At 38.5% G+C, this 23,919-nt stretch overlaps 1 protein-coding gene across 1 annotated transcript in view; it reads left to right on the top strand.

Annotated features, from left to right (window-relative positions):
* Positions 1–16,143: 16,143 nt before the first annotated feature.
* The window catches only part of Pde3b (phosphodiesterase 3B), a 145,597-nt gene continuing 137,821 nt past the window's right edge, over positions 16,144–23,919 (top strand). Inside the window, exon 1 of the mRNA XM_040756090.1 lies at positions 16,144–17,399. Within this exon, the coding sequence (XP_040612024.1) occupies positions 16,476–17,399 (924 nt within the window). The 5' untranslated portion in view covers positions 16,144–16,475. The remainder of the gene's footprint in view (positions 17,400–23,919) is intronic.

Here is a 23,919-nt window from a genome sequence, read left to right as displayed (position 1 = left end):
TTGGCCTACTAAGTGTCTAGTTTGCCTATTTTTACATAGAAACAGGCATTAGGTATCAGAAAACATCACTTTGTAGGATGGCTAGTGTGTACAAATATATTAATTTTTTCCAAACTATAGTTGATTTTATAATTACTAAAGAGAACTTATAATTTCAACTTGGAGATTTTTATAAAATTACCTTAAAAACAGAAATGCAGAAATGCTCATATCAACCACCATGTCCATCCCTCACACATTTCTTCTAAGATTCTAATCAAGGAATTTAGCTTAATGTGCCATCGTCTTATCATATGTGATAGTTCTCTGTGACTTGGAAAAATATAATTGATAAGGTTTACTGAGTGTTTTTTAGGTGTCAGTCACCACTGTGAATGCTCTCAATTACTAGTTACTTAATGTTTATAGTAACTGTAAGTTAGAGGAGGTCATATAAATCTACTTATATGCTTTGTTCACTAATTCATTTATAAAGCAATATGGCTATTAAATATTTGGGACTATGTGCTCCAGATAAAATATTTAATATGGATAGCTTCTTTGACTTTAGGAGTTCAAGGTCAAGTAGCTGGTAGCTCAAATGCAACTGTTTTGCTGGGTACTGGGTAATTGATAATGCAGATGAAAAAGGACTCAGGCACATAGTATGTGGCAATTGATATGGTGTGTTCTTTTCCATTATAATGGACAATTTAATAGTAGTTCATATTTCTGTGAATCACACAATAACATTCAGGTCTATATTAATTCTGCTGTCTTAATAAATTCTGGAGAGATCTGGATTGTATAGATAGTTTCTTGACAGATTTCATTGATTATAATAACATGCTGACTTTCAGCATTCACAGGAAGGGGCTAGTATGTTAAAGGCTTTGATGAAATATGGTGTTCCAAAACTTCAGAAATAAATTCTATGACAATTTAGGGATTTGACATTTCAGTGAAGGTTTTAGGGATTCAGTGGTCAAAATATAACATGATATCCCCTCTAATGAAATGAATTTTTTGCAGCTTCTATTCAATATAATAAAGAATAAAGTATCTAACAGGCCTCTCTGCATTTTTGAGGCAAAACATTCTAAACTTATCAACAATGCCCATAAACAGAGTGATATATTTTTGATTGAGGAGGCCCTGCTTACAGTATAAACAACTATGTAAGTTTAGCAATAAATCCCAGCATATATTATTGTGTTGGATATGTCAGTAGTGGGAAAAGAGGCAGTGTTTTAAACCAATTATCATTGAGAGAATAATTATTCAGGGCCCTGTGATTCAACAGAAAGGCCATTTGCTTCATATAATTGTATGTCTTTTGAGTAAAAGTTCTTGTGAGTTGTTGGGACAGGGAGAGACACAATGGATACATGAGTCCATGGTTTACAAATGCACATTATAAGCTGGGCTTTAATGGATATGTTTAACACAAAGTTTTGTAGGCTCAGAACTAGACCAGTATAATACAGAAATGATGCATTTGGGATTAAGCCTGAGCAGAACAAAAGCACAGTACGCAGTTCAGATTGGCATATACCTCACAACAATGACAGCAAAAATCTTCTCAGCTTGGTTCTTTGTCATAGGAGTGTAGTGGGAGCTGTATGACCAAAATAAGAAAGAAAATTCTATTTTTGCTTTTTGAGTGGTTATGTTCTATATGAGTACAAGCTGAAAATAGGCTATGGCTACATTACAACCATACTCAAGGTAAGCTTTGAAAGACCATGGAGAAAGAAACTCTTCCCAGTAAGAAGAGCCATGAACAATGTTCTTAGTCACTAACTTTTGACAGGATGAAAAGTAGTTCAGTAAATATGTAACTGGCAAAATGGGTAATGGTCTAGTTGTCTGCTCAGTGGATGGGAATGAAAAGCATTGGAAGACTGGAGACAAATGTTTTAGGATAAAAAATGTAGATGAACTTCAACAGTTTTGTGGCCAAACAAAACGTACCTACTATGAAAGAAGTAATGAACAACCAACAAGATATGTTAGTTAGAACAGTTAGCATAAATATGCCTTCATCATTGGCCACATAAAACTACCACGATAGGCACATGAACAAAGTGGCCATGGTGGCAAAACAGACTAGGCCTTGAGCCCAGGAAGCACAGACTTCTTCCTTACTACCAAGGTTGACGCAGCTTCTGCTGTTTCTGAGTATAAACTTTAAAGCAATAGAGACAAATGTTGGCATATCACGATTCATGAAGTCAACTGACCATTTAGTAGTAAGTCAACTGTAAGGGCTAAGAGTTTGTTCTTACAGCTATAGATGTTTATTCTGGATACTGGCTTATCTTTACTGGTTGCTGTGCCTCAGCTAAATCCTGAAGCTTATGGAATGATGACCCATGAATGTGAAATCTCACACAATATAACATATGAATTGGTGCCCCATTCCACAGTGAAGAAAATGTGGGACTGGGCCGGGATTTAGTGGGTATTAGCCACATCATGCATCATGTAGTTATAGAAGCAGCCTTCCAGAGGCACAGCTGATACAAGAGCTGAGAATCAGCACTCTGAAAGGAAGTAGTGCCTTTCTTCATTGAAAGGCTCAGAATTTTTCTTCCTCTTTCAGATAGCTGTATAAGAACCTTTCTTCCTTAGCCCCATTTATCTATAGGCAAAGCTAGAGGTGTGGCACTGCTGCAGTTGTAGTAGTTGATTTGGAAATCTGGGCTAAACCAAGGAGGTCTATGTTGCACCATGTTCCTAAAAGGAAGAACTTAATGACCACTTGTAGGTAGAATGAACTCATTTGTTATAACTCCTCTAATCACCCATAGGAAGACTGTGCTTTCTGTTTCTTTGATACTAGGTTGTACATGGCTGGAGGTTCCCAGAAAATAGATTTTTGTCAGGAGACAGAGCAAGCATCTCACTGACCTATAAGCTTTGAATGAAAACTGATAGAATGCTTTGAATTCCTTGTATCCAGAGATTAGCTGGCAAAACAGTCATCATATCTTGCCAGAGGTAACCAACCCTGACCACAAGAAGAGCTAGTGTTGCTCTACCTGCACAATGGTAGAGTATGTATGTACTAATTTGATCTACTTAGGAGTCTCTTGCCACTCATTCTCTTAGCCTTTTTTGAAGGACAAATGCAACAAATCTGCTTTGAGAAAGGTATGGCTGCTAAGAGCTAAGGCCCACAGGAATGCAACTTTGAGACACAGGACTAGATAAAGTATTGTGACTTGTCAAGGTACTAGCTGAGGTTCTGAGAGAATTTGAAAGGACACAAGAGGTGGAAGAGGATTAGCATCAGTTGTGCAGGAAAACTACTGCAGTCCTGGTATCTCTTGTTTATCTCACTGACTTCTCTAACAAGAAAACATTCTTATTAGAGGAAAAGGCTTACAGACAATCTGTATGCTAAATCTGTTAAAAAGGAACCTATCTGTCCAGATCAAGGACTGGATCATTGTAACCATGAAAAGGTGCTGCCAATTTTTTCTGCTGTGGGGAACATAATTGACTCTTGGGGCCTTAGCTGTCTTAATCCATCCCTTGTTTTGCACTGGGTTACACTTCTCTCTTTTAGTGCTAGCAGATGTTATAATATAGGCCCATTGCTATTTTAAAAGGAGTGATTTTATTTAAAACATGACTTCAACCTGAGGACTCCACATTGGCCTGGTTGAAATTTCCTTAAGAGCCTTTCTAAGATCTAAGATGCTCCTTACTTCACTCTCCTTCATCTCTTGCTTACTTGCATCACAGTCTGAAACTCCTCCCTACTTTCCCAATTTTACCTCATCCTTCAGAGGTGCTTCTCTCAGTAAATCTCTAGGATGTCTAATTCTGTCCAGACATGTGCTTCTCAGAGGATACAAACTGACAGTGCCACTGGGGAAATGACATTTTAACTAAAACAAAAATGTTAAGGTATGAAGCAAAGACTTAAGCTTACTTTCCTGTATTGGATCTATAGATGTATCCAATGTTGATCTTATTTTCTCTGAATACCATTTTTTTGCTACCCTAATTCAGAGCAAATGCTTACAAAAAGAAAAAAAAAGGGAACCATTTCTTCTCTCTTTAACGATGCTTTCACCTTTTCTATTTATAGTTTTTTAAAATTAGTCTATACTTGATTGTATAGCCAGGCATTCATAGCACTCAGCATCTGAAAAAAGCAAGTCTACTATTAGACTAGTCAAAAGTTTACTCATACGTTCCCTGAAGGATGAAAAACACAATTCTACTCCAACCTAATCCAAACAACTTGGAGCAATTTATTATTGTTCAGTTGTTTAAGATGAGAAATGAGCATTAGAATCTTGTATAAAATTGTGATCTCATCTTTGCTACTGGTGTACAGATATACCAATTTAGTATACATTATATATTATGCTAATATATAGCTAAACTCTATATTTATGTCAGTCATACTTCATGATGTGCGTATGCGTGTGAAGTAGGAAAAATAAGATGAAGATTTGGGGTCAGAAACTCTTAACTTAGTTTTACATTTAAGAAATCTGAACAAGTCCTATTGCCTCATTGAATTTTGGGTAGTTCGTTCATGTACCCAAAGTTACAACATTCAAGTACAGTAGAACATGAGAAAAAGCTTTGTAAATTACAAAATGGTATATCAGTTATGATTTTTTTATGATGTGATAATTTGGGATCTTCTTTGGGACAGTTTCTGATATATGACAGACATGTATAATTTAGTAGAAGTAGAAAGTTAACTGGGCTTGAGGTATCAGTCTGCCAGGGATGTCATGACAAAATACCACAAACTTAGTGGCTTAAACAACAGAAATTAATTTTCTCACAGTTTTGGAAGTCTAAAATCAAGGTGTTGGCAGGTTTTGTTTGTATGAGGCTTAAGAATTACAAGTTTTGAAGATTGCTGCTTTTTTTTAAAATGATATACTCCATGTCCTTTTCTCTGGGTATGGACATCCATAGTGCTTCTTCTTCTTATAAAGACATCAGTCAGTCATATCAAATTAGGGCCCTACCCTTATAACTTCATCTAACCATTACCTCTTTAAAGGGTCCACTTGCAAATACAGTCATATTTGGGTGTTAGGGCTTTAACATATGAATTGTGGAGTAACAATTTAGTTCTATAACATGCATTATTAAGTGTGTCCAATCAGTAACTGTGTCAAACCCATTCAATGTTTTAGGTTCTATTCAGAACTGCTGGTCTACTCTAGGAACTCATAGCTCCTAGATCTTCTGTTAAGGGATGCTTGAGGCATGGTAAGGATGCAGGTTCTTTATTCCCATCTTGGGTTTAAAGAATCAGAATCTACAGTGTTGAAATTCAGAAATCTGCATTTTTACCATATGGGTACATAGTACTTGGGTGATTTTTAAATGGCCATTTTAATAATTGTTGATATCATGGAAAGCATATAGGAACTTTGGAATCACACAGCATGAGTTTAGTCTTGGATAAGCCTATTACTGTATGATTTTTTGCCAAATTACATACTTTCTCTATGCCTCAATTTCATCATATGTAAGATTAAGATTATTATTACCTTTGTATTGTGAGAATTAGTATGTGGATTAGAGGACTCAACACATTTTTGCTGTATACTTTGATTTTTAGCATTAACTTTATATCCTGGGTAGACACTTCTTTCATGAATATTTTCTTCACATTTATACCTTTTTCTCATTTCTAATTTATATCCACTTCTTAAAGACAGATTTTAAATGTGTTTGTATAAGAGCTAGGCAACTGCTCTACCACTGAGCTAAACTTCCTGCCACAAAGGTATACTCCTATTCAAGATTTACCTAGTTCATGCATTCCTTTCTGATTCCCATTGCAATCTGACTGTCTTTTAGGGCAAATCATTTTGCATTATAGTATATTTTTGTGTGACCTGATCTCATCTCAACACATACATGCATACATATTTTACATCATAGTTCTGCATGTGACACATGTGACACATTCCTCGAGGGTGTCTTGGATATGTCAAATTAACAAATATTTGCTTATTGCAATAAGAGGAGCTGTGATTTTTTACAGTGATATTATATTTGTGAAACTGAGACTTTTTATGACCATGATAATAAGTAGGTCATTGTTAGGGGCCAACAGTGTGCTGGAAAATTGAAAACACAATTTTGCCAAATGTGAGTGTATGTAGGGAATTGAAGCTAACACTTTCCTCCATTCTTATATCCTGAAAAACAGAAATTCAAACTTTATTTTTATTATGAATTATGTGGCTGGAGAAATTTCCTGAAATGTAGTTAGTTCTAGAAGATATAACTTGGGAGCAAAACTGACAAAGGATGAAGGAATTTTAATTGTTAGAGAAACTTGGAGCCCATCGTTTATTTTGAAACTATTTTTAGGAAAGATTTAGTCAGGTTCATTCCTATGAAGGTTTAGAAATGTCTGGGTTCTTTTATAGCACAATAAAACTTCATGGCTTCCTGGTTGGCTGGTATTTGTTTAAAGAGAGTTGGTTGCTGGTACTGACAACATTTGAGGGATTATAATTGGGGGAAATCTGAAGTATACCTTTTCACCTGTAAAGCAGGGGGTTGCCAAGGATTAAAGTCAGCCATGCCTGTGAAGTATTTTTGATTTGTTTAAAGTCCTGTTCATATTAAAGTAGATATTAGCCATCTTTTCAAACATGATTAACTATCCCCCAAATGCAATATTAAAACCTTGAATTTATGTAAGGGGTCTTGTTATTTTTCAGTTTGCACTTATATTTAGTATAGTTACACAAAGCACCAAGACATGCTAGAGAGTTGTCACTGGGAATAGTCCAAGTATAATTTGAGTGAAGATTGAGTTAGGTTAAAACCGAAGCACTACAGCTAATCCTGGTTATTTAGTAGGAAAAGGACATAAAAGACTGTTTTTTTTCTAAATTATCTAACCAAGCATTAAAAAATTTTCTAAATGTACAAATCTATAGTTTGCTTTTAATTAGTAGATCTAGTTGTCTGTTTGCTATTATCAGAGTGATGAAAATATAGTGATTTTAAGCAAAGAACATTGAGCAAGACTAAACGATCTCATCTGAGTCTTTTATAAAGTGGAGACATGTCATTGACTTCAAAGGGGTACATGAAAAAAAGAATTGAGCTCATATTGCCATACTCTTTGAAGCTGCATGGATAATTGCTCAATTAAAAGACTTTCAGATCTGTTGGGGGTTCCTTTTTTTGTATTATGAAGACTGCAGTCTTACAACCCTATTTTGTCCTCTGCCATTTGTAAGACATGAATATAAAGTTATTGGTAAGTCATAAAATTTATTTATAAGAATGTTTTAAAAGACTAGGACAGTATCAATTAGTGAAATCTGTCGAGCTCACTCATGGTCTGGGATTAAACTCAGGGCTTTATGCATAGGAGGCAAGCAGCACAAAACCAGCACTCTACTGGTATAGTTGTATCATCTGACCTTTTTTCCAAAATAAAAAAAATGAGAAAGAGTCTCCCTGAGTTGACCTGACTGGTCTTGAGCTTTCAGTCTTCCTGCTTCAGCCTCATCAGTAGCTGGGATTTAAAGTGTGCGGTGTGTGCCACCACGTCTAGCAAACTTTTTCTTTATATGGCCAAAAACCAGAGGTGTATTAACTTAACTGTTACTGTTATTTCAGTAAGCCATTTAAATTATGCTTGTAAGGCCAAAACTAATAAAAAGTAACAAGAAAACTAAAAGCATTATCTCCTGGGTAATTGATTAGAAATAAACTTTTTGTTAATTCCAACATACGTATGCATTCCTTCTTTAAGTTACTGCCAATCACCTTTGGTCTATATAAATCCAAGTGCTGGTTCACATAATAACAAGTTTCTGATGGGTGCTTTTCTGTCCTTATTTTTTCTCTCTCTTTTTCAAACCTTCCTCATGTTGATTTGTAGCACTTCTATTGCCCAGTTCTTTCTGTCATTGTTCCTTCCTCCATAGTCATCCTTTTGTCCTTTATCCCTTCATGTTGGTGTTCTTCAGTGAAAAACAAAACTGATCTTCATTTCACCCACTCTACCTATATACTATAGTGTTCCAATCTGCCTTTCCAATCCAAATTACTTGAGTTTCAGATTCATACATCTAACAGCAAGAAACATCTCCCTTTGTCTTCAATCCGCTTAAAATGAAACTTGTAATCTTTACTCTGTTATTCCTCTAATATTTTTCTTAATCCCCATTAATATCTTTAAATTATTCTGGCCACTTAGACTAGACCAATAAAACTTTCTTCATAGTACCCATTTAAATCATTTGGAATTACTCAGACTTATTATAATTTTTCTTAAATGGTTTTCCTGGCTTTGGCTCACAGTCTCCCAAACTATCCCTATGCAGCACTGGTACTGATTTTCAAATGTATAATTAAAATGGAGCATGCCTTATTCCTGCTTTAAAACCTTTAACAGTTCTTTATGATACATACAATCAAGTTGTTCAGACTTCTAAGTGACCCAAAGGGTTTCCCACATTTGTTTCCACATTTCTATCTTATGTTTTTTCTACACTCCCCTTCTTTCTACTCCAAATCAAACCCAACTTGCTTACAGTTCCAGAACTTCTCGTGACAGCCCTCATGGTTCTGTACATCCTGCTCTTTGTCTGGATTCTTGTCTTTCTCCTTGTATACTTGGGAAACCTTTATTTATTCTTCAGCAATCAGGCGAGCATCTCTTTGTCTGAGAACTCCTCTTGTTCCACATTGTACTTGCTAAGAACTCAGAGAGTTTCACATTATGCTGTACTAGTTTACATATTTTCCTTCTATTAAACTAAGGGAAGCAGCTGTAATTTGTTTGAATGTATTCGTAACTTCAGTGTCTAAATAGTACCTGCTACATGTTAACAGAATGAAAAGAACAAATGTTTCCTTGTCTTCAGGATGTTTAATGTTATTATAGATGAAATCGGTTGTTAATATCAGATTTTTTGTTTCCCCTTTTTTATCATGAATAGGACATAAATCAATATATTTTTTCCGTAGTATACATTTCCTCAAGTCTACAAGAATAGGGTAATAGATATATAGTTATTCCATGGAAGATAATGTACTAATTGTATATTTTTAGTAATTGGGGCCTGAAAATCCTGTATCATTCACTTTGTCATGAATGAGAGCTTGTTAATTTATCTATATGATGATGAACTTAGGAAAATAAAGACACAGAATGAAATTAAGTTGAAATTAGGCTTTGAGAAAGAGTTGAACAAATGGTGATATCTAGAGATCTCTTCAGCAAAACTCAGAATTAACAGGATTATGGGAAGTCCTGAAGGGCTATAAGAAGTAAAGAGCAGGAGCAGGATAGATATAAGAAACACACACACACACAATCTATTCATTGCTATCTACCTTAAATATGTCATTTGATTTTATACATAATAAAAACTCCAAGAGCTGGACATAGACATTTTATAGATGAGGTAGGTAAGGTGAGACACCTATAAGCTCCAAGGTTATGAAGCTATAAAGTGGTAACTAGAGTAGACTGACAGTCAAGGTTCTTCATTCACTTCAATGCTGCTTTCCCTTTCCTATAAATTCCCAGAACTGCTGTGTTGCTTCATACAGATTAGTCACCCACATACAAATACAATATTTGCTTCTGTTTGCAATGATCATATATAGATGGCTCATTTACCAGTTCAGAGTAATACAACTATAATTCTCTTAAATCTACCCCATTGAATCTATGACAAAGTTCACATTTATTGATGATGGTAGTTAATGAATCAGATGAATTCTCTTGAGCTTCTCTTGTAAAAACAGCATGAATACATTTTAAATAGGTTTAGCAGAACAAGCAGACTCCCAAGTTTTTCTTGCTGTACTCCACTGCTGGCTCTGTTTGGAATCCAGAAATGACTGCTGTCTGGTGTAAAAGGCATTTTGCTCTTGCTGGCTCCTGTAGATTGCTCTGCCTGGCAGTTTGTCACTTTCCTGGGCAAGTATCCAGTTTGTGGTAGTGAGGTGGTTTTGTGGCAGAACTCCACAATTAACCACAAGTTCAGTGTCAACGGTAGGCTGCCACCATCGTGGCTGTGATCCTTCAGATCTGCTGGTATAGCCAGAGTTGAAGAAACTACTGCTTGTCTGAAGAGGGAACAGGAAAACTTGGAAAGAGTCTGAATTGCTGTTTATTGTTCAAGGCTGAGCTTTTAGGTGTAAAACAAACAAAAAAATCCAGGAAATTTCAGATTAATAGTTAAGAAATTTTAGACTTTTACCATTTATCATTAAATTATTTTTAAAACTCATAGCAGCGAATTTTTGGTATAGATATAATTGTTGTTCTGAAAATTAGGAAGTAAAAAAGGAAAAAATTCAAGTAGTAGAATATAGTCTTTTAGAGCTAAGGAAATCTAGGCATTTTCACTTAAATTATATTTTAAAAATTACCTACATTTCTTGTAAGATTTTAGTTTATACTATAATTTAAGTGAAAAATAAGTGTGTATTTATTTCTGGTAAACTTAAAAGTGTTCATACCATATCTATATAATTTTGCCAACATATGCTTTGTAGGAACAGGGTGCATGGAGTTAGCAAAAAACATTAGGGTTGCATTAGTACAGAATTTTGTACTTGCTGGCTTCCTTTGCTCAGATTCTCTTTTCTCCCTAATTTACGAAGGTAACTTCTACTTGCCTTTCAATACTGACCCAGATATGACTTCCTTCAACTGCCCCCAGATCCTTACTCCTCACATGCTATTCCCAAGGCAGTCAAAGTAGGTACTCTTGCTCTTGCCTTCCTGAGTGAAAACAGCCTAGTTCAGCTTTACCTCAAGGAGTTCATTCCTCTGATCTTTAGTAGTTATTTTTATTCTTCTATGTTCTATTAGACTATGGATCATTATCATTACAATATCTTTGTTATCAGGGACCAGGCACTTAATAGATGAATGTATCTATTACGGATGGGAGAGTAAATGTCTGTGGAGAAGGTTATTAAAGAGGAAGTGACAGTGAGGGAATTATAGTACAGAGATAAAAAAGAAAGTATGGAGAGAACTGTCATAGAGAAGGAGAGATAGTGAGACAACATGAGAGAGATACACACAGTGGGGCCATTCTGACAAGAATACTTTTTTTTTCTTTAATAGCTGTCAATACTTGTAGCCAAGTTTTCTATTTCTTTTCTTTTTGAGATAGAGTTTCTTCGTGATATAGTCTTGGCTGTCCTAGAACTTATTCTGTAAACCAGGCTGGCCTCGAACGCTAAGAGTTCTGCCTTTGCCTCCTGAGTGTTTGGATTAAAGGCTTGCACTACCACTGCCTGGCTGTAGCCAAGTCTTTATGTGATATGCTGTCCTTTTTAAATAGTTTATGTGCATACTCCCTGTTTCTTAGAGACAGTTGTAGCTTTGAGGAAACTCTGAAGGAGTGTTTATAGTCTATTTGTTTTTATAATTCAGTGTAGTTAAGTATTCTGCAAATAGATACTTGAGGAATTAAGAGTAAGGAGCTGGGGACCAAAGTTTAGACCTTTACTACCAATTTAAATGTACAGTAGGCCTGATAGTCTACCAGTAATTCTAGCACTAGGAAGCTGGAGATGGCATCCTCAGAGAAAGTTGTCTAGGAGACTAGAATTGGTGAGCTCTGGTTTCAACTAAATATCCTGCCTCAATGAACAGGGTGGTAAATCTTGGGCTTCCACATGTATACATATGTACCCCTACCCAATGTATACTCCCCACATACCTACATATACGGATACCACATGCATAGGACATTAAAAAACAAAGGAATAAGTAAAAGGCAGACTCCATTCTGAGAAGAGTATTAGTTAGAAGGCAACATATTATTAACCTTTGGGCAACAGAGTTGCTTGCATTCTCAAAACAGAATGATCTTTTCTATACTGGAGAAAAATTAGTTTGTTTTTATTTTTTCAGTCTAAGTTATGCTGATTCTCTCACTTTTTCAAAAATCTTATAAGGTTCACATGTAACTTAAGGGAAAATATTAATATTAGAAATTTGGGATCCTCAATGATACTGGTTAATTAGTTTTGAAGGTTTCTTTGATACTTAAAATGTTCCAGATTGCTTTATATGTTTTTTTCCTAAGAAATTTGGGCTATATTTTACTGAATTCTGTGAAGTTACATTTAGGAAGAACATTTAGGGTTTTTTTTTTCATTTTTCCAAGTTCAATTCAATTAACATTCTTTTTTTCCAGATAGACTATTTCAGAGGTTTTAACTTTTTTCCTACCAAGGGTTCCACAGACTGTTTTAGCTCAGAATAGGAAGTGATAGAGACCTCCTGAGTGGTCTGAACATTTTTATTTAAAACAGAGCAGCCTAAGGCTGGGAGTGGTGACACATGCCTTTAATCCTAGCACTCAGGAGGCATAGGCAAGTGGATCTCTGTGAGTTCAAGACCAGTCTGATCTACTTGGTAAGTTCCAGAACAACCAGGGCTCAATAGAGAGATCCTGGCTCAACAAACAAGCAAACAAACAAACAAGCAAACACCAAAACAAAATGAAAAGCATCCTATCATTTGCATAATACTTTTTTTCCTGGAAAAAAAAACGTATCAAATTCATGGTTGAAAGTGGTAACACAGACTGGGAACAGTATTAAAACTCTTTCAAAGAACTAGTGAATATTACTCTCTTTTCAAGGCCTCTTATAGTAAATATTTCATAATTTTTCTACCTCCATTCTTCTCTTTGTTTCTTCTCTTATTTTCATCCCTTCCACTTTCCCCCTTCTTTTCCTTTCTTTTGGCGTTTTGAGTTAGGGTGTATTATAACCCAGGTTGCCCTTGAACTCATTATCCCCCTGCCTCAGCTTTTTGAGTGTGCAGATAACAGTCATGTACCACCATGCCTGGCCTCTCTTAGCTGTCAGAATCTGAGGAGTTGTCTGATCATGAGACTTTTATCTGACAATAAAGATGAGATTCCCAGGTCTTATTCAATTTCCTTTCCTATTCCTTTCTACTTACATTCCATAACTATAATTATAATAATCACCAGAGGTGCAGCATCCAAGATCCATCAAAAACAATTTGATTTTGGAAAGGAATTTTTGGGAATATTGCTCTAGAAAGATTGTCTTTATTTCTGCGTTTTAGAGTTAGGAAACGACCTTATCCAAAAACAACAGTTGAAAATACAAGTCACGAGGATAGGGAATTAGTTACTACATAGAGTAGAAGGAAAAATGGCTGAGACCAAACATGAGACCCATTTTTGGCTTCACTAAGAACCGTTTTAGATGCATCAAAGACTAGAACCAGAGAAGTCATTGGATGCAGAAGGCATTCTAAGAGCTGGGCAGACCCTAGTGCTAGAATGTCTTAGATGATGTTGTAAGGACACACAGGTTGTAGGCAGGTATCTGTCATTGGTAAAAGTGTCCTTAGGCACTAATCTAGGTTTTAAGATTAGTTCTAAGCTCAGAGAATGAAAAGATCAGGATAGGGTTTCTCTAGAGTCAGTGGATGCATTAGTGACTTATTGGAGTAGGTATACCTTTAAGGAATATAGAACAAAATTCTCACCATTTGAACATAAGGCAATTCTGGATGTTATAAGAAAAATATAATACATAGAGGGTTGCATTCCTTCAGAATGACGTAGGAGATGAGTGGTAAGTACCAGAATTCCATGTCATGGATCATCAAACTGAAAAGTGAAGATATCCACTAGAAAACAGAGAGAGAGAGGGATCAAGCCCAATTCAGACAAAGCAAGGCTGGGATTGAAAGAGCTAAGAGAAGTTAGGTGTATATACTAGGTCTTCTGGCACAACAGATAATGGTCATAGTTTCTTGAACCTCAAGATGGGAACTAAGGAAATCTATTAGTTGTTTAAATTTGGCAGAAAAAATAATTTACCCTCTACGAAATGTAGCCTAGTAATCTTTGACAAAGACTATAAATAGAGAAGGGAGCTATTATAAACATAGTTAGATAATTCTTTTTCTTAAGTAAACTTCTGATAGTCTTGTCACAATCCTTATAATTTATTTTAGAATACTCATGTACTAGGTTGATGTATAGAGAGATTTGCTCCATCCGTTGGTTATTGAGAAAGTTGGGGTTTTAAACCTACAAAATCTTGACAACAGCTAAAAGATGTTTAAAGAATTGCAAAATAAAACAATGTGGCTTTGAATTCTATTTCCAGGCAACAGCCCTTTGTACAAACACCTTCGTTTTCATTTATCAACAGTGAAAATTTGGGTGGCACAAATAATTCAAAGGTTGACTATGTCGATTTGAAAGATGAATCCTAAAGATACCTCTGTGGACTGGAATATAGACATTATAGCTTTTCAAAATTAGAAGACTTCAAAAGTCATCTAAGTTAAATCGCTTCTTTTTACAATGGAAAAGAATGAGTTTTTTTTTAAAAGCCATGGCTTGCTTATTATTAGGGCATGAATAGCTAGCTGGTTGGAACCTAACTCAAGAAACAGCATAAAGTTCATTACTGTTTTCATTACTATGTCTATTTATCTCAGATGACAAGATCAGATTTAAAAATAACAATACAGTAATTTTAATATAAAAACACCTAAAATGGGTATTTTAGTAATGTTGATATTTGTTTTGTCATGCCCTTCTATACAAGCTCTAAATATATAGGCTGTTTACAATTTATCTTCAATTGATTGTATATGTGATTTCTATGTGCAGGATTTAAAACACATATTTGTTGATTTTAGCTAAAATGAGCCCCTCTTACATCTATCTAGCAGGGAAAAAACCTAATGATTTTTGTCATGTAGGGTATTTGGGTAACTATTAGTACACTCTATTAAATATTCCTTTATTCAATACATAGAAAAGCCAAGGAAATTCTGGTCTTTCCACACATTTGTCAAATTCTTGTGTTACTCCATGATTTCTATTATGTGTGTGAACTATGACCATATATGAAAATGGTCTGCTTTGGGTCATGACTGTGGGCTGGGAGTAATTGGTGAAAAATAGGCCTGTTTGTGTAATTTACCACACAGTAAGGTTTCTCATCTCCTTGGAAAAATGTAGAATTATCTTTTTGAGAAAAGCAGGCCTGTCATGAGGTTGAAGGGAGAGTTTCAGTGGAGGGAAACAGTTCACACTCTATAAGGCAGCTGTGAGTGGTTGGGTTCTGTCCCTTTGGTTCAGCAAAATTCTTTTCTCCCACTTTTAAGTGGCTCTTTCCTGACGTTTTTCTCAGTTTTGTCTTTCTTAATGTCACCAATTTCACCAGTCCTTCACAGAAGGCATCTTATTTGGCTTCTTCCAAAGTCAGCCCATTCAAATTGATGAGTGGTCTTAGGACTATGGGACTCCTTTCCCTCCTCTCCCCCAGAATACACAGTTGCACATAAAAAGTCTCTCAGTTGGAAAGGATTTTTGGGACAGCAAGTCTATGCTGTGGTGGAGAGATTAGAGGGTTTGAAGCAGTGCATGTGTGTCGAGGACGCCAAGTATAGGACTTGATTAGTTCTTAGCCTCACTCAAAAGGGTTCCTCAGCAAGACATGCTTGCTGTCAGAGTGATCTCTCCAGGGCCCTCCCCTGTTGAGCCGCTGGAGGGATCTCAGGCCTGCTGCCGGGTCCCTAGAGTCCAGGTGTAACAGTGGAGGCCAGAGGCAACTCACATGCCCAGTTTCTTCATCCTGGCCTCGGTGTTGGCTGACCCTCCCCCTTCGCATCTCCATTCAAGCAGTCCTACGGCACACCACGAACCCACTCTCACTCACCTCGTTATGTTCACTTAGGCACTGCCCTTGGGATCCACCTCCCCAAGACCTCGCAGTGACCTGAGTCTGGAAGGGCTGTGTGTGACTTACCGCCTGTTACTGCGCTTGGGGTCCCAGGACCGCGGTCGGTCCTTCCCATCTGCCAAAGAGCACGTCGCTCCGTGGCGGTCGGAGTGTAGGCGCTCCGACTGCAGCGGCTCCACTCTCGATGTCCAGCGCGCGCTACCCGAGGGGTCGGCGTCTCTCAGGCTGACGCGAGGGGGGGATTCACAGGAGCGACCAGCCGCGCCGCGGGCGCGCGCTCACCCGCGGGGTCCCGGATGCGCATCCTGACGGGGGCGGCTGCCGCCCGAGTGGCGACCGGCCGAGTCACGGGAGCGCGCGGGGCCGCAGGCGGGGCGCGCACCCGGCAGGGGCAGCCGCGGGGGAGGAGCGCCCGACCGCGCGCCCAACGGACCGAGCTGCAGCCGTGAGGTAACCGCTGCAGCGCGCGGGAGTGTGGAGGCGACGCCGCCGTCTCCTGTCCCGAGCGGTGTCTGAGGGGGGAAAAAGAAGAGGCGTCCGCGGCGGCCCGGGACACAGAGCAGGCCCTCCCGCCCCTCTCCTCCAGCCAGCATGAGGCGGACGCCGCCGCCCCTCAGCCCGCGCGCCGGGGATCCCGGGCGGCGGCGGCGGCGGGCGCAACCCTGAGCGCTCTGCGAAGCTCGGGGCGCCCTGAACGCGGAGGGCGCGGGGTCGGCGAGCGCCAGCGGCCACCCGCGGCCGCAGCCATGAGGAAGGACGAGCGCGAGCGGGACGCGCCAGCCATGAGGTCCCCGCCGCCGCCGCCGCCGGCCGCGGCCGCCTCGCCCCCCGAGAGCCTGCGCAACGGCTACGTGAAGAGCTGCGTGAGCCCGCTGCGGCAGGACCCTCCGCGCGGCTTCTTCGTCCACCTCTGCCGCTTCTGCAACGTGGAGCCGCCGGCGGCCTCGCTCCGCGCCGGGGCACGCCTCTCGCTCGGCGCCCTGGCCGCCTTTGTCCTGGCCGCGCTGCTGGGCGCGGGGCCCGAGCGCTGGGTGGCCGCGGCGGCCGGGCTGCGGACGCTGCTGAGCGCCTGCTCGCTCAGCCTCAGCCCGCTCTTCAGCATCGCCTGTGCCTTCTTCTTCCTCACCTGCTTCCTGACGCGCGCGCAGCGGGGCCCGGGCCGAGGCGCCGCGAGCTCCTGGTGGCTGCTGGCGCTGCCCGCCTGCTGCTACCTGGGCGACTTCGCGGCGTGGCAGTGGTGGTCGTGGCTGCGCGGGGAGCCGGCGGCGGCGGCGGCGGGCCGCCTGTGCCTGGCGCTGAGCTGCGTGGGGCTGCTGACGCTCGCCCCCCGCGTCAGGCTGCGGCACGGCGTCCTGGTGCTGCCCTTCGCCGGCCTGGTGTGGTGGGTGTCGTTCTCCGGCCTCGGGGCGCTGCCGCCTGCGCTCAGGCCTCTGCTGTCGTGCCTGGTCGGGGGCGCGGGATGCCTCCTGGCCCTGGGCTTGGACCACTTCTTTCACGTCCGGGGAGCCTGTCTTCCGCCGCGCTCGGCGACTACCGCGGAAGAAAAAGTGCCTGTGATCAGACCCCGGAGGAGGTCCAGCTGCGTGTCGCTGGGAGAAAGCGCCGCCGGTTACTATGGCAGTGGCAAGATGTTCAGGAGACCGTCGTTGCCCTGCATCTCCCGAGAACAGGTAGGGGTTCTTGGGCGAGCAGGGGCTGCTGAGAGGAGCGCGGGTGGACCGCTTGCGTGTCCCCGGAGCGGGAGCGCTGCTCTGGAAGCGCGTTGGCTCTCGGAGCAAAGCAAGGGGGCAGAACTGATGTTCTGTGCTGGAAAGGCTGCCCCCCATACAAGGAGCTCTTCAAAAGAGCAGAAACCACTGGCTTTTTTTTTAATCAGTGAGAGGAAATGAAATAGTGCAGTCTCCGACTTGGCTTATGCAGGTGGAGAGTTTTCAAGACTGACATGAGGTTTAATAGGTTGACTACTCCCACTTCGGACATACTAGGCTCCTACACATGGCATTTGGGTACCGTTTATCGGTTTGCTGTTAGTGAGGATGTCTGTCTGGAGGTGACCAGCACCCTTTAGAATGAGAGTACATGCAGATGTTCAACAGCACGGAATGGCGGTAACAGAGGACAGATGAGCGTTTTCATAATTAAAAGAACAGAACTGAACCTTGGAATTGAGACTTAAGTTAGACGAATAGACAGCAGTGTACACTAATGGATTACAATTTTTTTAACAGACTAACTCATGGACTTGTGTATTTCTTGCATAATTAGGAAAAGGTTTTAGCAATTTAACCTTTAAACTTAGTAATGTGTGGAACGATGCCCAAAACATTTCCTCCCCTACCCCCATAGACTTTCATATTTTTTTTTTAAGGAATTGGAATCATCACAAGGGAATGAACTTGTTTCTATAGCGTTGGGAAACCCACGCACGGCACCAGGAGATCCTTTATGTATAGCTACTCTATATTGAACATTTACCGAGTGCAAACACTTTATACTTATTGTTTCAGATCTTCTCAAGGACTGTGTTTGGTTGGGTGACGTTAACATAAGTTTGGACAGGCGTGTTATTGAAGCAGACAGGAAAGATGCAGGGCCAAAAAAGTGGCAGCATTAGGGTCTGACTAGATTTTGCAGTTCTAGGAGGTGTGTTCTATGCAACTTAGAGGGTAACTATAGGAGCTGTATGAAGGAATGTATATCTTTAGCTGTCAGATTTTGCTGATTAGTGATATTTTTCACACTGTGACCCAGTAGACGGGAAACAAACGTCTCTTGTTCTTTACACGTTTGAGGCACTGGTCTCTCTGTGTCTTGCGTTCTCTTCAAAATAATCTATGAGCCACTACATTGATTTTATGGCCTGCTAAACACCGATCTATGTATAGTATGTAGTGTTTCATGAGATATTTTTATGCTGTTTCTTGAGTTTTTTTTTTTTTTTTTTGAGACAGGGTCTTGCTTGTGTATTCTTGTTTGGCTCCCTAGGTGGGCCTTGAACTGGAGGACTCTCCTGTCTCCTGCTGCTGAATATGCCACTTTTGCCACTTTGCTTGGCCTTGGAGGCCAGTCTTGTGCTCTGTTATTATCTGGCCAGATGCTAGGAAAAACAAACTAGTTATACCTTTTGTCTTCTAAATTTACTACCAGCAATAAGAGACAATGTGTAGAAAAATGTTTATCAAATGAAAACTTGTTAGATGATTAGCTGTCTATCAGATGATGTCAGCTATTTTCATAGATTGGAATATACTTGACTTTTATGTGACTAGATTACATTTTTAACATTAGGAAAGTCTTTTAGCATAGTTTTTTATTACTTTTGTAGAGAAATTTAGGAAAATATTACAGTTTAAATATTTTGGTTGTAATTTGTTGGTAAGTTATGGACAGTTAGGTCTCTTATTTTGTAAGTTGGAAAAAAAATCTAGTCTTCTTTCCGTTCCCTTGCTATCAAAGCAACTTTTTTTTTTCAGTTTTTAAATGCAGTATTATTCCAGATAATGTCACTTATTATTTGTATTAGAAGAAAATACACTTTGTATTTGTAAAGACAGCATATTTTCTTCTAGAAGAAAACCCTTACTCAGTTTCTGCTCTTGAGTAGAAGCATTTTGAGCATCTAAAGTACATACTGACAGTTCAGAGGTTTGGACTTGGGTACTTACTGCCTAGTGCTTGCTTTGCAGTGATAACATTTGGGCATTTCTCGATGAGGGTATTTTTTTAACCTAGCAAATATTACAAGAATTTTTATTTATTCTGTTCTTGAAGTTTAACATGGAGGATTTGTGTGTTTGTGTGTGCTTTTGCATACATTTTGTGTTAGGAAGTTAAGAAATAAGTACTTTTATTGAAGTAGAAGATCAAGTGGTTTTTTTAATTGTTCAAGTGTTGTATTTGATAATTGTGAAAACATTTTTCTTGTTTCAGAAAGTGACAAATAAGAGTCTAGGTGAAACTTGACATAAAGGAAAATGATTTAGATTCACAGGCAGAGGTTCAAGGATCAAATCTTGGCCTTTCTGTTTAACTTCGGGGACATCAATGACCTTCTCTGTGTCTGTGCATCAGTAGATGAATTCTATAATATCTTCTGATTCTAAATTAATTTCATTTAGTGATTTTATGCTTTCAGTAGTATATACATAAAAGCATATGCAATCACAAATGAATAATTTTTAAAAAGTTTCATTTTAATATTTAAGGTTGTTGCTGCCATCCTATATATTTTTCAAGGTGTGGTTGGGGAAAAGTGAACAAAATTGCATTTTGGGTGAACATTCTTTTTAAAAGTGAATTCATTTTTGTAAAATTGTTGAAATATTTTCTAGAATTTAAATATCTTTATTAACATCTTTGAAAAATACTTGAAAATGCAAATCAGCATAAGTGTTTTTATTTACATGAGAAATAGAGTTAGGGTAATATTTGACTTTTTGGATGTTATATTAGGTCGAATGCTGAAAATAATGGCATGATTATAAGTATTTATGTTATATTTATAATAAAATATTGTATATATGTCAGTTCTTAGTTAATGTCCTCTTTTAAAAACTTACTTAGGAATTTAAGGTTAAAATCTATTGTTGACTATGTTCTTTGGAGGGTTAATAGAAGCAGTAAGTTTACAGTATGCTAAGAGTAGGCTGAAACTTAGAGGAAGTTTAAAAAAAACAACCAAAAACCAATTGTCTATATGAAAGCTATGACGGGAATTGAACAAGCTACTAGAATTGAACAATATTTCTGTCCCATTTCAATTATTTATTTTAGAATGTGGTGGTCAGCTTTGTAGCACTGCCCTTGCATGTGTGATTACTTAAATGTGAGGTTTAGAAAAAAGTTCGTGTGTAAGATATTTTTGTATACCTAAAATGTCAAGTGCTTTCTAAATTGTTAGGTAAATACTTAAAAATCCTGTGGCCTTAATGCTCATAAATACTATTTAAAGTGTTACTTTTATTTGAAAAAAAGTGTGTATATATAACGTGAAGACTTAAAAAAGGGAGTGTGATTATTTGATGCCCTAAATAATTTGTAAGGCATAACCCACTGTAAGTTTGTTTAATAATGTTGTAATCGTTTTGAAATTTATTTCATAGCTTCAGTAAGCATTTTAGTTTTATGTTAAAATTTGTTAGTGATAACAGCCTACAGGACAGTTTTTCTCCTCTTGTTTCTGTTGGATATATGCTGCCACCAGGTATCTTTCAAGAATAGATATTTGGTTAGGTTCCTCATTCTCTTAAAAAAAAATACTTAATGGCTTTTCATTATACAAAAGCTAAAGTTCATGCCCTTGACCATTGCTTGTAAACACCTTTGTAACCTGCTTTTAGTCCTTTTCATTTTTTGGTTTAAATTTATTATTATTTTAGGATTTGTGAATCACCTTCCCAGTGTTCATATTAGTTCTAGCTATTTGAGGGTTGCTTATTGTTAGTGAGCTCGTTGTAGCCTTTTTTTTTTTTCCTTTGTTTTCCCTTTCCTAATGGTTGAGTTCTCCTTTAGGGAATAAATAAGATTACGATATTTGGACAAATAACTGGCACTTAATATGTAAGTGGAGAACAAATCTCTACTGTTGCAGAATTGACCATCTCTAAGAATAAAAATTACTGTGGCAGAACATTTTAATTATATTGGATAGTAATATTTCTATAACATATTTTCATATATTGAGTGAAATTTGTTTTCATCGTCCTTAAGCTGACTTCCCCAGGGATGGGGCTCACCTCTCATTCCCTTTTCCTTTTTCCCTTTCATTACCAGGTCAGCCTGTTTCCTTAGCACACTCTCCAGGCTTTCTAAGTTCCTTCTAAAGCAGAGAGAATCTCCACATGCTGGAAAGCTTATTTTAGTGTAAATGTTCGTATAGATGATATTGGAGAAATTTAGAGTTTAATTGAAATCTCATTACATAGAAGGTAAAATAATTGATGCTCAGAAGAATGAAAAGATCGAGTCCAATTTATGATGTAAGATACTGTGAGAATGAGGCCTAGAACCTAGATAGTGACTTCTAGTCCACCTATACTTTTCAAAAGGAGCCCATTTACCTGCCTGCAGTCATCGTTTCTAAAGCTGTATTTAATTTTCCAGGAATTTTCAGTTATGTGATGAAGAGCAATGTCCTTAGTTACAGGAAGTCTGGGGAAATAGTGGGAGAGACAGGGGAGGGAGATTTAGGAGGGTGTCCTGATAATCAGAGTCCATAATAATGGTCTTGAAGATGAAATTTATATGTAATGTACCTGACTTGTCAGTGCAGCTCGTTCAGTGCCAGCCTCATATTGACTTTTGGGAGTGGGTTGAGTGAAGAGACAGTAGAGAAACAGAAGTGAGCTGACAGAGGCCTGCTGTGCCAGGATGCCTGCCATAGCTGAAGAAAACTTTGGGGAGCTGCATTCTGTCTGTGGGTGCTTCTTGACAGTTTATAACGTTGAGCTGCTGTTCACTTTATTATTACGAGCATGCATAGGGTTACATAGGGGTTCGTTAGAAGCCTGTTTTGGAAGACCTACCAAAAGTCAGAAAGAGTATATCTCCCAGTGTTTTTGTTTGGTTTTCTTCTTCTGTAACCTTGTTATCAGCATTGATTTTTCTAGGGGTTATTCTATCTTTATAGGTTTCTTCTCTTTGATCACCTGCAATAAATGTTTGACTAGTTCTTCATCATGTGCATTCCATACAACTTGCATTCAGCACATTTTAAATGTATTTAATTGTAATTGAAAATTTAAAGGACTCTATACCTATATATTTTATATGATTTAAGGGAAACAAAACAAAGCAAAACAGGTAACATTGTCACTGTTTGCTTCCTTTGAAAGTCCTTTCTTTCCCATCCTCTTTCATCACATTTTTTCTCTCAGGCATTATCCTCACCCTGTTTATGCCCTTGCTTATCTTTATAGCCTTCTCTGAATGTATACCCAAATAGTATCTGTAATCTTGCTTGCTTTTTAACTTTATATAAAATAGAAATATACTATATGCATTCATATATAACTTCACATTTTACGTGACAATTTCTGAGATACATCCACGCTGTAGTGGATAGTCATAGTCTGTTTTTCATTGTAGTGTGTTATTTCATTGCTGAACCATAGTAACTTTATCTATCCTTTTTAATGCTTATAGACCCTTGTGTGTTTTTCAGCTTTTTTTTTGCTATTATGAATAGTGGTATTATGAAAATTCTTGTTATCTCCTGTTACAAATGTGTGTGTATAGAAGTAGAATGGCTAGTTGCAAGATACTCATATTCAGCTTTAATGTCTATAAGCAGAGTGAATAGTACCGTAATGATGCCTGTGTCCTAATCCCTTAAATTTTTATGTTGCCTTATATACGTAATGAAGGGACTTTACAAATGAATTCATTAAGGATTTTGAAATGGGGAGATTGTCTAGGATTATCTGAGTGGGTTTAGTGTAATCACACAGGTCCTTAAAAAAGCAGAAGAGAGACGCAAGAGTTCAGAGAAGGCAATGGGGCAGTGGGAATGGTGCTGGAGTAAGACAGTGTTAGGCTTCAGCTAGTTGCTTCTGCTAGTTCTGTTGTTATAAGGATCACAAGCCAGGGAAAGCTAGCCAAGAAAGAAGCTGGAAAAGGCAAAGGACAGATTTCTTCAGAAAGTAGTGAATCCCTGCCAACCACTCAGCTTAGGTCAGTGAGACCTGTGTCAGTCAGATTTCTGTCCTGTAGAACTGTGATACATTTGGCCTTGTTTATGTCTTTAAGTTTGTTTCATTACTGGTATGTACTGGATGGCTAGAGCAACAAAGTACCATAAACTGGTGATTTAAAGACTTTAATAGCCTTACATTTCTAGAGGCTAGAAGATCAAGATCAAGGTGCCTCCCTCCAGGCGTGGTTCCCTCTGAAGACTTCTGTAACATATTTATGACTTGCCATTTTGGATATGCCAAGCTCTGAAGATTCTAAAATGTCAAGTACAAAGTATTTCAAGGAGATCATACACTAATAATAGAATAATACAAATAGCAGCAATTTGATGTAGTAATTAATGTAATAAAGGTATATACTAGGTATCACAAGACTGCCATACAAGGGACAGCCAACTTTCTGTATAAGTTAGAAAGCCTTCAGGAAGTATGCAACAATTAAGCTTAAATATTAAAGGAAGTTTCTTGTTATAATGAAAATGAAAACTAATTAAAAATT

Source organism: Mesocricetus auratus, unplaced genomic scaffold (genome assembly GCF_017639785.1).
Source record: "Mesocricetus auratus isolate SY011 unplaced genomic scaffold, BCM_Maur_2.0 Super-Scaffold_4256, whole genome shotgun sequence".
NCBI classification, from domain to species: domain Eukaryota; kingdom Metazoa; phylum Chordata; class Mammalia; order Rodentia; family Cricetidae; genus Mesocricetus; species Mesocricetus auratus.
Note: the sequence above shows the minus strand (reverse complement) of the source record. Positions and strands in the feature narration are given on the sequence as shown.